A 14,244-nucleotide genomic window follows, 5' to 3' on the forward strand; every position below is an offset into this window, starting at 1 on the left:
CATAGAGATACATCTGTACATAGCAGTGTATATCCATGTCCCTGTATGCTACATGTGGAAAAGTCAGAATTTTTTGCTTCAATAAAACTGCTAAAAAATAATGAAAAACAATTACAGTTTGAGATCTGGTCCACCAGGGGATCGAATCCACAACCTACATCTCTGCAGTCAGCAGCTAAAACAAAGAGCCAAAGCCTACACTGACCACAACGTGTGGATTTTGTATACTTGAATCTGCATTGCAGAGATATACAGGCAGGTATTTTTATGTACTTGTATTTTGGAGGGAAAATAAAAAAGAAAAAGCTTTTTCCTTCCTATTAAATTACTAAATAATAAAAAAAAGAAACAATTACAATAATAACATTTTTAATGTACTGTGGTAGATCAGCTTACTCAGCTGCACAATGAGGTAGACACAGGAATGCTGTCTTTTACATCTTCCACTGGTTTATTAAAGGTACTGCATAAACCAGTGCAGCTTTTAAAATAAACGTGGCCTATCTGGCCAATCTGGAAAACAAAACATAAAGTGCAACACAGTCTGTATTTCTGTGGGGGTCCACTCGCTCATGAACAAACATGCAAAGGTTCAGCTTTTCTAATCATGACAAATACAGCTTTGGATATCTCATGTCCAGGCACACCCAACAACTAAATGAGCCAGAGGGCTTAACCTCTGGACTACACCCTGGGGTGGTGATATGGTGGACAGCCTCCCACCCACACGTCAGCTGTCCACAAAAACCCAGCCCATAACATGGCTGAATAACCCCTCTCAACGCTTAGTGTGCTGGAGCATTTCTCCAGGTTCACATCACTGAAGCTAACATCGTAAGTAATACATATCTCCCCTCCAGTACTTTGCCAGTGACGTTTTCATGGTGCTTTTTAGAAAAGTATTTTATATCACAAATCAGCAAATAACAGACATCTTACGTGTCCCTGTAATAATAACGACCCACACAGCAGAGTGATCAGATTATTTATGGTGATTGATAAAGGGCAGAAAAAATAGCGTGTATGATTTTTTTCTTCATTAACCCTTTTACGACCTATGATGTATAGGTTGTAAAGGTACATCTCCCCATTTTTGATGCGGGCTCCGGCGATGAGCCCACATCGTTTTGCAGCATATGACAGCTGATTTCATCAGCTGACAAGTGCCCCTAACAGCAGCTGTGGAATCGCAATCCACCCATAGCTGTAAAGATATTAAATGCTGCTGTCAAACTCCAAAAGCGACATTTAACATGGCCACGCTGGAAGCGAGTCACTAGCTCCACCCAACGGTGGCCCTGTCACATGATCGTAGGGTGCCGATGGGTCAGCATGACAACACGGGGTCTGCAGGAAACCCCTGTGGTTTTCATTGCTGAACTGCTACTAATGCCGCCCCATGGTTATGCGCTCATAGCAGATGAGCATTTTTTCTATACATAGTAGAGCTAAGTGTTATGTTCTGCTACCAAAGCTAAGGAAAGAGAGGAGATCTGTCCCTACTATAGGACTCAGCTGAATCCCTACGATGTAACAGGGAACCTGATCCTGCGATCAGACCTGCTAAAGTCCTAATCTAGTCTGTACGGAGACCTATAGATGTGGGGAGGGAATCCCTACAAGTACTAAGGACTGGGAGGAATATGGGACACCTCCTAACAGAAATAGTAGCAGACAGACGAACAAACAAAATAGATAGAACATAGAGGTCCGTAGACCAAGCAAACTAACAGAGTTAGATACAGAGCACAGGCTAGCTAGAAAGTAGATATACAATGAAGTCCAGCAAAGCCAGAAGGGCGGAGCAGGATCAAATAGGCCAACAAGGTCATGTGACCAGCAAAGGAAAAAAAACCTAACAGCAAGGTTCTAACAGTACCCCCCCTTCTAAGAGGATCCTCCGGATCCCCTAGGACCAGGCTTATCAGGAAATCTCCTGTGAAACGCTCTGATAAGTCTGGACGCGGAAACATCATCTGACCTCACCCAAGAGTTATCCTCGGGTCCGAAACCTTTCCAGGCCACAAGATACTGCAAACTACCTCTATACCGTCTAGAGTCAAGGATGCGAGAAATTTCATATTCCCCGTCCTCCACCACCGGAGGAACAGAGGCAGAGGCGTCACCATCCGACACAACAGCTTTTTTTAACAGAGAGACATGAAAGACCGGATTAATTCTCCAGGAGGTAGGAACCTCCAACCTAACAGCAGATTGGTTGACAACCTGAAGCACCTTAAAGGGCCCTACAAACTTGGGACCCAATTTCTTAGAAGGAATCCTCAACCGCAGATTCCTAGAGGACAACCAAACCATGTCACCAACAGTGAACAAAACCTCCTGTCGTTTCCTATCAAAGTAGTCTTTAGATTTTCTGTTGGCCTCCTGAAGATTACCACGCACATCCGTCCAAACTCTTTCCAAATCACCGGAAAAATTCTCCTCCTCAGGCACGGCAGATCCCAACTTGGAGAACGACCCAAACGACGGATGTCTCCCAGAACAACAAAAAAAAGGCGAACAACCAGCAGAAGAAGATGTATGATTGTTCAGAGCAAATTCGGCAAGTGGCAGAAACTCAGACCACTCCTCTTGATTGTCTGCCACAAAACAACGCAAGAACTGCTCAACATCCTGGTTTTTCCTTTCTGTCTGGCCATTAGATTCAAGATGATATCCGGACGAAAACGACAAATGAATTCCCAACCTGTCACAAAAGGCACGCCAAAAACGAGCCACGAACTGAGGACCCCTATCAGAAACAATGTCAGTAGGAACGCCATGAAGTCTGACAATTTCCTTGACAAAGGCCTTAGCGAGAGTTTTAGCGCAGGGCAGTTTGACGAAGGGAACCAAGTGACACATCTTGCTAAAACGGTCCACGACCACCCAGATGACAGTAAAACCCTCAGAGGGGGGAAGGTCAGTTATAAAGTCCATAGCCAAATGTGTCCAAGGAGCACTGGGGACCTCCAAAGGACAAAGCAACCCCGCAGCAGGAGTATGTGAGGACTTAGATCTAGCACATATAGTACATTGGCGCACCCACTTAATGACTTCCTTCTGCCATCCAGGCCACCAAAAACTGCGACCCACCAGTCTCTTGGTCTCAGAGATTCCGGGATGACCTGCCAACCGAGATTCGTGACACTCAACAAACAAATCTCTCCTAAAGGTCCCAGGCACAAACAACCTCCCATGAGGAGTGTTAGATGGGGCATTCTCCTGAGCTTTAAGAATCTCATCTTCCAAAACGGAGTCTAAAGCAGCTATCACAACACCTTCTTGTAAAATGTTCTCCTCTTTCTCACCACCGACTATGGGAGAAAAACTGCGAGACAAGGCATCCGCCTTAACATTCTTAGTACCAGGGATGTAAGTAACGGAGAAATTAAACCGCGAGAAAAACAGTGCCCACCTAGCCTGACGGGCATTCAGGCGCTTGGCAGCATCAAGATATATCAGATTTTTATGATCCGTAAGAACCTGAACGGGAAATTCCGCACCTTCCAAGAAGTGGCGCCAGTGTTCAAATGCGAGTTTAATAGCCAATAATTCCCGATTACCAATATCGTAATTCAGTTCAGTCTCCGAAAATTTTTTTGAAAAAAAGGCACAGGGATGTAATCCATCCCCGTTATCCTGAGACAATACTGCGCCAACCCCCACAGAGGAAGCATCAACCTCAACCAAAAACGGCCTAGTAACATCAGGCTGCATAAGGATGGGAGCAGAGGTGAACCTCTCCTTGAGATACACAAAAGCTTCAATGGCCTCAGAAGACCACTGAACCGCATCAGCACCTTTCCTGGTGAGATCAGTCAGAGGTTTGACAATACTAGAAAAATTTTTTATGAATTTTCTATAGTAATTGGCGAAACCCAAAAACCTCTGTATCGATTTCAAACCAATAGGCCTAGGCCATTCCTGCACAGCCTGAACCTTAACCGGATCCATCTCAAAACCTTTGCTGGAGATAATGTAGCCCAAAAAACTAATTCTCTGTACAGCGAACTCACATTTCTCCAGCTTAGCAAAAAGCGAATTGTCCATTAATAACTGTAATACCTCACGCACGCTCCGCCAATGAGACTCCAGATCTGGCGAATAAATCAAAATGTCATCCAAATACACAACCACATTTTTACCGATCAAAGGTCTAAGGATGTCATTAATCAGATTCTGAAAAAATGCAGGAGCATTAGTAAGACCAAAAGGCATAACCAGATTCTCAAAATGACCCACAGGAGTGTTAAAAACAGTCTTCCATTCATCACCCTCCTTCATGCGCAACAGATTGTATGCCCCCTTAAGGTCAATTTTAGAGAACCACTTGGCCCCCAATAACTGGTTAAACAGATCAGGAATCAATGGCAGTGGGTAAGGATTGCGTACCGTAATTTTGTTAATCTCACGAAAATCCAGACAAGGACGTAAACCGCCGTCCTTTTTTTTTACAAAAAAAAATCCAACCGCCACAGGAGACTTAGAGGGCCTAATGTGACCGGCGGCCAAGCTTGTCTGTATGTATTCCTCCAAAGCCTTCCTCTCAGGAATAGTAAGGTTAAATAAACGACTCTTAGGAAGAGTCGCTCCAGGGACAAATTCAATAGAACAATCATAGTCTCTATGGGGAGGCAAAACCTGCGATTCTTTCTCAGAAAAAACTCTCCAAAAATCCTGAATAGGAACAGGCAATTCTCCCCTATCCAAAGCTGCAATACGCCCGTTACAACACTTGTCATAACATTTATGGCTCCAGGATTTAATTTCACTGGTAGACCAATCCAGTACAGGATTGTGAAATTTTAACCAGGGCAAACCCAATATTACTGGAGAAGGCAAGTTATTCAACACTACCAAATCCAATTTCTCATGGTGAACACCATTAATAGTGAGAGGAAATTCACTGACCTTGAGAGTAATATTCTTCAAAGGGGAGCCATCCACAGAAACCACAGCAATGGGGGATGATAAAGGTTCAGGTTTTAAATTGAGTTTTTCCACGAATCCCCCATCAATTACATTCAGTGTAGATCCGCAATCAACAAACACCCGAAATTCCATCAATTTTTCCTGAGCAATCGTGGAAGCAGCTAAAAATATACCCTTGGAATTTAAACAGGCAATACGGGCGTGACTGACCATTTTTTTTTCTTTCTTCATACGAAGCTCACAGCCTTTAATCAAATGACCAGATTTTCCGCAATAGAAACACAAGCCTTCCGAAAAACGACGGTCTTTTTCTTGAGAGCGAGGTGCCACCGATCCAATCTCCATCGGTTCACCACTGTTAATACACACATTATCATAACCAGAAACTGACATAGCAGAGGATTTGCTCTCATTAACCCTAGCACGCAGTCTTCTATCCACCCGTATAGCTAATTGCATAGCCTGTTGCAAATCCTCAGGTGTAGGATAAGCAATTAGCAGGTCTTTAACCCTTTCACTGAGCCCAGCAAGAAATAGACTTTTCAGAGCAGAATCGTTCCACCCTGTTTGAGTGGACCAACGACGAAAATGTGTACAATATTTTTCCACATTACCCGATCCTTGTTTTAAACGTCTCAACTCAGTCTCAGCTGATGCGACACGGTCAGGATCATCATATAATAGCCCCAAAGCAGAAAAAAAACTATCCACTGATCTGAAGCATGAATCACTAGGTTGCAAAGAAAAGGCCCACTCCTGAGGCTCTTTGCGCAAAAGTGACATTATGAACCCTACGCGCTGGGATTCATCCCCAGAGGACTTAGGTCTCAAACGAAAATACAATAAGCAAGCATTTTTAAATGAAAAAAATTCTCGGTGTTCACCAAAAAATAAATCCGGCAAACATACCTTAGGCTCCAAGAAATGTGCTCCAGGACAGTTACTCACGTGCTGACGGAGCTCGGCCACCTCCAGAGAGAGTCCCTGCAGGCGATGAGCCAAATCCTGAACCGACACCATGATGGAACAGAAAAATCTTTCCTTAGAGAATTTGCTGGCTGGACTTACTGTTATGTTCTGCTACCAAAGCTAAGGAAAGAGAGGAGATCTGTCCCTACTATAGGACTCAGCTGAATCCCTACGATGTAACAGGGAACCTGATCCTGCGATCAGACCTGCTAAAGTCCTAATCTAGTCTGTACGGAGACCTATAGATGTGGGGAGGGAATCCCTACAAGTACTAAGGACTGGGAGGAATATGGGACACCTCCTAACAGAAATAGTAGCAGACAGACGAACAAACAAAATAGATAGAACATAGAGGTCCGTAGACCAAGCAAACTAACAGAGTTAGATACAGAGCACAGGCTAGCTAGAAAGTAGATATACAATGATGTCCAGCAAAGCCAGAAGGGCGGAGCAGGATCAAATAGGCCAACAAGGTCATGTGACCAGCAAAGGAAAAAAAACCTAACAGCAAGGTTCTAACACTAAGATCCTGCTATGTGTAGCACAAGCAATTGGATGAACGCGACTTCTAGTCTCCTATGGAGACTATGGTAGCCAGTAAAAAGTTTTTAAAAAATATTTTAAAAATATAAAAGTTTAAATCACCTCCCCTTTTGCCCCATTCAAAATAAAACAATAAAAAAAAATCAAAATAAAACATACACATGTTTGGTATCGCCACATTCGGAATCGCCCCATGTATCAATGTATCAAAAGAATGAATTCGATCTGTAAATGGCGTAACGAGAAAAAAAAAATGCCAGAATTCACTATTGTATGGGGTATCCTAGGGCAGCACGATGGTTCAGTGTTTAGCACTGCAGCCTTTCCCCGCTGGGTTCCTGCATTCAAATACCACCAAGGACAACATCTGTAAGGAGTTTATATGTTCTCCCCGTGTTTGTGTGTGTTTCCTCTGGGTTCTACGGTTTCCTCCCACACTTCAAAGACATACTGATAGGGAATGTAGATTGTGAGTCCCAACGGGGACAGTGCCCATAATGTCTGTAAATTGTCTGAATTGTACAGAGATGCGGAATATGTTGGCGCTATATAAATAAAATTATTATTATTAAAGAGAAAAAAAGATGTGGCGCTATCTAAGCTTAGTGAGTTTAGGTTAAAAAAGTTGGCCACTACTTTTTATGATTGGGGCAATCGATTGACCCTGTGCCCCTAAGTGTTTTTTCTAATTACCACCTGCTGTTCTTCATGCCTGTGAGCGGCGCTATCACTGGCCGCTCACAGGCATGATGTGACCCCCGCTTGGAGCCGGCTCTGACATCCGCTGATGTCACGTAAAGTTCTGGCTGCAGCTGGGGGTAACTCACTTCTGCGTTCCACGGTGGATGCTGGGCTGTGGGTGGGGTTACCCCGCTCGTCACACCCAGCATCCACCGAGGGCTCTCCCTCCCCCCATTTGGGAAAGCATGCGGTGGATACTGAGTGTGACGCACAGGGTAACCCCACCCACAGCCCATCAGCCACCGTGGGGACCGCGTCACTGATGTCACGCCTCACTTGAAGTGACATCAGCTTGGAGTAACGTGATGGCTATGAGTGGCCAGCGATAGCGCTGCTCACTGGCATGAAGAACAGCAGGAGGTTATTACAAAACCACTTAGGGGCACAGGGTCAATCGATTGCCCCAATCATAAAAAGTAGTGGCCAACTCCTTTAAGTTGTAAAAGGCAAGTTGTATAAGAAAACTTGCTCACCTGATATAGTTGTTCTGCCTGAGGCACAACTCTCATTTTGGTTTGGATTCAAAAGTGATAGACTGCATCTATTCCTGGAGAGACAGGGGAAACCACCTCCATGAGTTTCCCACAGTAGAAGAATCAGAAATGGAGACCAGGATCAGTGCAGTCTTCTGTTGCAATAATTTAATCAAGGATGTTATCTTTTTTGATTGTTTCAATGAGCATTTATTTAAAAATAAAAATTATTAAAACACTAGTTTACACACATTATGTCTGTTAAAAAACCCTCCAGACCACACCATCTCTCTTTCATATAAACTCTACTAAGAGGGACAAACAATCCCATACAATTTCCCTCTGTTCTTTGTAAAGTGGGAGAATGAATTAGGTAGCTCCTTGTAGCCGGAAGATCGATCGAAAATCCGTCTATTTACGTTAAGGTCTTCATTGTGCTCGGTATCACAGGAGAGGAGTTACAAGATCTTAACAAGATGGTACAGATGCGCATCTACTATACATTCAATTTTCCCCACCACTCCAGATACTTGTTGGAGATGCCTAGAAGAAAAAGGTTCATTCACACATACAGTGTATATGGTGGGCCTGCTCATCTATTAAGAAATTGTGGGGGCAACAAACTCGCTTTACATAAGGTTCAACCTTCAATGGAATTAGCTCTATTATCTTTGAGTGACATTTTAATCTCCAAATTCAAGAAGGGCCTCCTCCGACATTTTCTCATGGCCGCTAGGAACTTAATCCCCCGGTACTGAAAACAAGATAAATCACCATCATGCTCTGAATTTATATCGAAATTAACAACATCTACAGAATGGAGCAACTGATAGGTCAAATTACTGGAGATCCTGATAAAATCTATAACACATGGGCCCCCTGGATTGCGTTTAGAGAAACACCAGAATTAGACTCCTGGTTGTCTAGGCATCAATCTACATCTTAACGTAGATTGCTCAATACCAGTACATGCCTTATCGTGCTTCTGAAAATTATGGTCAGGAACTCCGACCTTGCCCACCCACTGGTTGACAGCTCGGACCTGCCCAGAGGAGGGATCTAAAACCCAACCCCTTCCTTTCTTTCCCCCCTTTCTTAACTTTTCTTCTCACACAACTTACCCCTTTTTCTTTATCCCCACCCTTCATTTGTTTGTTTTTTTTTATTTGCTTTTATTTGCATTCCTTGATATTTACCACAGTTATTATCAATGCTTATAAATATACATCGTGTATACAGTTAATTGTTATCTAAATGTAATTTGCAATTCTATCAATAAGAAAAATTAGTGGTTTTGTATTGTGCCATGTTCAACTCATAGAATAAATTTGATTTACACAAAAACACTAGCTTACACAACGAGTATAAAAATATACTTCTCCAAATTAATATCCTCCACCACCAGGAAGTGGGAGGAATGGATAGAGGACAGGGGGGAGGGGGAGAGGGTAGGGGAGGGAAAGGTTTAATCATGTTCCTATTTAACCCTTGCTCTATACTTTTGTTTGGAACCATATTCACACTGTGTCACGATAATCCTGTTCCTGTTTTATATTTTTCCGCCGGTTAAATTACTAAAATCCATCTGTTCAATATATAGTGCATACAAAAATGCGATAACACTGTACAAAAAAATAAAATAATAAAAAAATAATTAATAAAGAATTAGAAAAATATATATATTAAAAAACATGTAAAAATAAAAATTGTTTTTCCTTTTTTTTCCCCCTTTTCACTCTTTCATTCCTTCCTTTCTTTAATTTATTTTCTCCATTTTTATTTAGGTCTTATTCCTTTCTATTATTTTCTTTCTTCATTTTTATTTATGTCTTTCTGCACGACCACTACATAGTGTTTATAATGGATTTGTGAAGAAAGAAACAAGAATTCTTTTTAAAAACATGTCATCGCTTGGTTGTGGGATGTGAATAAGTATATTCCTCAGCCTCAGGAACTTGAACTGCCATTTTACTCCCCAAAAATAGTGTCCATATGGACCCCCAAGTCAATAGACAACTGGGTCTCGTAAACCTCGTAAATGCCAGAATTAAGTTTTTTTGGTCGCTGCAACGTTTCATTAAAATGCAATAACGGACGATCAAATAGTATCTACCTCAAAATAATATCAATAAAAACATCAGCTCAGCATGCAAAAATAAGCCCTCACCTGGCCTCATATCATGAAAAATGGAGACGCAACGGGTCTCGACATTTTTTTTTTACAAACTTTGTTTTTTTTTTTCACCACTTAAATAAAAAAGAACCTATACATGTTTGGTATCTATGAACTTGTAATGACCCGGAAATCATAATGGCAGGTCTGTTTTAGAATTTATTGATCATGTTAAAAAGAACAACTCAATGGTGTTGTTCAAAAGTACAACTCCTCCTGCAAACAAAAAGCCATCACACTCAAAAATGGAAAAACCCAAAGTGGTAAAGGGGTAAAAAAATGTAACAAAAAATGTAATGCTGAGGCTGTGTTCACATGTAGTGTAAATGCTGCATTTTATCCTCTGCTTTTTTTTTATATTTTGTTGTGTTTAGCTGTCCAAGCAAAAGTGGATGTGATTTTATGAAAACTCCTGTGTGTCCAAAGACACCGATGAACTGTTGTGGTTCGGTGCTTTTTTCCTCTAGAAGCTTTTATGTAGAGGTTAAAGAAAACGCAAGGAAAAAAAGTGCAGTTACTGCAAATCAAAGCTTTTTTGTACTATAAAAAAACAAACACTGCTTCACATTTGCACCAAAAACACATCAAATAAGGGGGAATGCCATTAAAAAAAAATGCAATAGTCAAAGAAGATTGTTATTGCATATTTTGGTGTGGACCCTTTACAGACACAAAAAATCCTGATGTTATATAGTAATGCTAAGTAAAAATGAGAAAGTTATGGCTGCTACTGCTATGAATGAATGAACAAAAATTAAATCCATAGTTCCCAACTAGAGATGAGCATGACGCACAGATGATGTTGCGCCAGCCCTGGCTAAGTCAAAGGCTGTGCCAGGGACGCCAGAAGGTAAGATTTGCAAGGCTCCTGTCCAGCCACCAGGTACCACTGAGCTGGACAGGAGTACCATGAATCGATCCGCTCATCTCTAGTCCCAATCATCTAAGGCCGGTTTCACAAGTCTGGATATTTCTGGTATCAGAAAAAACAAACAGTTCTGGAGATATCCGTGTCCGTGTGCACCTGTGTGGCACACATGTGGCAACCGTGTGCCGCATCAGGAGCACATGTACCGGCGCTCGGGAATTAGCAGAACAGCTAGCGCTGTTCCCAAGCGCCGGGTGTTGAATGCTGCCCTCATCATTGTTCCCTGTTAACGCTGTTAACGCAGCACCAGCAAGAACAATGATGAAAGTAGTAGTATCTGCTCCCACAATGTCCAACTGTTAAAATAAGAATAAAATAAAAAATCCATATACTCACCTGTCCTAAGTGTCTCCCACTGTAATCCATGCGACCAATCACGCCGATGAGCCAGGGAGAATGAAGCGCTGCAGCAAGAAGGCCCCGAAGCTGCGCTCACCTAGCGGTGTCCTGTCACTCACTGAGCGCAGCTCCGGGCCCGCTCACTGCAGCAATTCATTCTCTCCAGCTCCTCGGCGTGATTGGTCACATGGATTACAGCGGGGGACACTTAGGACAGGTGAGTATAAGGATTTTTTATTTTATTCTTATTTTAACAGGTGGCGACACTGGGAGCAGACACTACTACTCTCATCATTGTCCCTGCTGGTGCTGATCACAGCACCAGCAGGGAACAATGATGAGGGCAGAGTTCAGCACCCAGCGTTTGGTAACAGCACCAACTGAACTGTTGATCCCCAAGCGCCAGTACTTGTTACACAGATGGCATTCGTGTGTGGTACGTGTTTACATGGACCCATTGACTTGAATGGGTCCATGTGATCCATGCTGCCGGCCAAAAACGAATATGTCTATATGTGGGTCACACAGCGCACGGTCCGTGGAAGCACGCTGACATGTGCGCAAACCCATTCATTTGAATGGGTCCATGTGCGTCAGTGTCTCTGGAACGTGTGGAGACTGTCACCACACGTATCGGACACACTGACGTGTGAAAGAGCCCTAAGTTACAGTGGGACAGTCTCAGATTTGGGTCTTTGCCCTGCAGCCTCCGGCGTCTGCTGAATGTCCCTCACTGCCACCTCGTCCTACCAGGGTAGAAAGAAATGGTAAATGGGTGTGGATCAGAGTGTGGCAAAATTTACCGTGGTGCCGCATGACTTCTCCATTTTTCTGTTCTTCAAAAATTGGGAGATATGCTGGAACACAAACCTTTATGACACCCCATTCTAAATCCATAGCAATTAATATGAAGTCAGAGTCAATCACCGCTAAAACAGTTTCCACTCTTCTCGGAAGGTTTTCTAGCATATTTTGGAGTGTGTGTGAGTTTATGTCCCATTAATCCAGAAGAGCATAATAATAATAATCTTTATATAGCACTAACATATTCCGCAGCGCTTTACATACATTATCGTCACTGTCCCCATCGGGGCTCACAATCTAGATTCCCTATCAGTATGTCTTTGGAGTGTGGGAGGAAACCCACGCAAACACAGGGAGAACATACAAACTCCTTGCAGATGTTGTCCTTAGTGGGATTTGAACCAAGGACCCCATGCTGCAAGGCTGCAGTGCTAACCACTGCGCCACCGCATTTGTGACAATAAACATGGATGATGGATGACAGGTCTGGCTCACAATCTCTGTTCTAATTTATCCCAAAGGGTTTAGGTCAGGGCAGAAATCTCATAGATGAGGAGTCGGGGAGGAGGGGATGACAGCTTCCTCGTTTAGAGCATCTGTTTCAGGACTGCTGAGAGTCCTCCTGCTCCTCCCTGACTCAACACTTGAAGGAGCTCTACAGGCAAAATGCTCTATGCAGAGGGGTGATCTGGATACTCAGAAAAGTACTGGGGAAATAACAGCTGTCAGTTAGCATGAGCTGCAGTTCATTGGTGACAGCTGGGAAGGGCATCTATACCTACCTTCTGCAACAGACAGTGGAGAAAGGAAATATTACAGCATGTTTACACAGTCTTGATGCTGATTGTTTTCTGGTTGTAAATAAATTACATTTCAAAACTCCTTCTATAAAAAAAGCAAACTTTTTTTGTGCAAAACTACATGGTGTTTGTTGTTGTATTAAAGCAGATGTAGACATGATTTTCATGTGTTATTTTTATGCGGTTTTAATTATTAGCATATGTTCACACAGTTTTGGGAGTTTTTTTGTGGATCTGCTGACAGTGTTGTGATCAGTGACTGTAGCACCTCCCACATGTATAACTGAGTCATACTGCCATATTGCTCTTATAAGGATCCAATCGCTATCCACAGACTGGTCGGTAGCTCACCTGACCCAAGCATGACAGCATGTACAAGTGCATCTCACTAAATTAGAATATCATCAAAAATTTAATTTATTTCAGTTCTTCAATACAAAAAGTGAACTCCTATATTATATAGAGTAATTACAAACAGAGTGATCTATTTCAAGTGTTTATTTCAATTAATGTTGATGATTATTATTATTTCTATGCAGCTATCACGCTGAGGTCAGGAGAGCTGATGGCCAGTAAGAGGATTTCGATGCAATTCTCACGCGAGTAATACTGCAGCCTCACTGCACCCAAAGTAATCAGCTCCCTGAAGGAATAAAGTTAATTTTGTCCTAGGTGCTGCACTTTTAGCATGGTGGTTATGCACGTTTATAACACTATTAACCCTATATCTGCAAGTAAATAGCATTATTCGACATGACAGGTTATTTTTAAGCAATAGAACTGTGTAAACATGATCTTAATTTTTCACTTACCTTGAACCTCCATAAGCCTCCAATATCGTCAGATGATTCAAAGCAGATGGGCTCCAAATTTTCATCCAGACAGCATTTTATTGCTGTTAAACCACTAGAACCTGCCCCAATGATACAAATTTTCTTCACCATGACTTCAGAAGTTTCTGATCACTAAAAAGTGTAAGTTCCAGTTAGCACCGATAAAAGAAGAAAACTAAAATGACTATTCTTCACAGAGCTCCACTTGTTTTCTCCAACAGTGAGGATTACGTATAAACAAGTGGCTGACAGATAGAATCCAAAGCTGCAGTTCTAGTGTCCAAATGGAAAGATGCCATGTATATGCAATCTGAAAACCGCTTGTTTAACTTAAAGGGGAAACTAAATTCTTTTTTTGCTACGCTATGTTTAATTCTTCCCTCATATTGAGGATACTTGTCAATTCTCCCATTTTATGAGAACGCTTGTCATGATTTTAATCTATTAAGGCTGTAGGTGTGATGTATGGATGGCCAAATCAGTTCTCATACTTTGCACTGACGAGGGCCAACAGACTGAAACACCTTGTCTGCAAATTGATTCTGATTTGGCTTTTATCCTAAGTCATTTTGCACGACTCGTTAAAGGGTCAATTGTGACTTATAGGATTGCTGCTTCCAATAGGTGGCGCTATAGAGTTCAAGTCCTCTTTTTCTCTGAAAAGGCAATTTGCATGTGGATAGAAAGAGTAAACTGATAATATTGT

At 42.3% G+C, this 14,244-nt stretch overlaps 1 protein-coding gene across 2 annotated transcripts in view; it reads right to left on the minus strand.

Annotated features, from left to right (window-relative positions):
- The window catches only part of LOC141156710 (flavin-containing monooxygenase 5-like), a 258,436-nt gene extending 244,621 nt beyond the window's left edge, over positions 1–13,815 (minus strand). The window contains exon 1 of one of the 2 annotated variants that reach the window (XM_073642994.1): positions 13,518–13,815. In XM_073642994.1, the coding sequence (XP_073499095.1) occupies positions 13,518–13,649 (132 nt within the window). In that variant the 5' untranslated portion in view covers positions 13,650–13,815. The remainder of the gene's footprint in view (positions 1–13,517) is intronic. The other variant, XM_073642992.1, reaches the window with a different exon arrangement.
- Positions 13,816–14,244: the final 429 nt, after the last annotated feature.

This window comes from Phyllobates terribilis, unplaced genomic scaffold (genome assembly GCF_046119375.1).
Source record: "Phyllobates terribilis strain yellow unplaced genomic scaffold, ASM4611937v1 Scaffold_8__6_contigs__length_399053987, whole genome shotgun sequence".
Taxonomy (NCBI): domain Eukaryota; kingdom Metazoa; phylum Chordata; class Amphibia; order Anura; family Dendrobatidae; genus Phyllobates; species Phyllobates terribilis.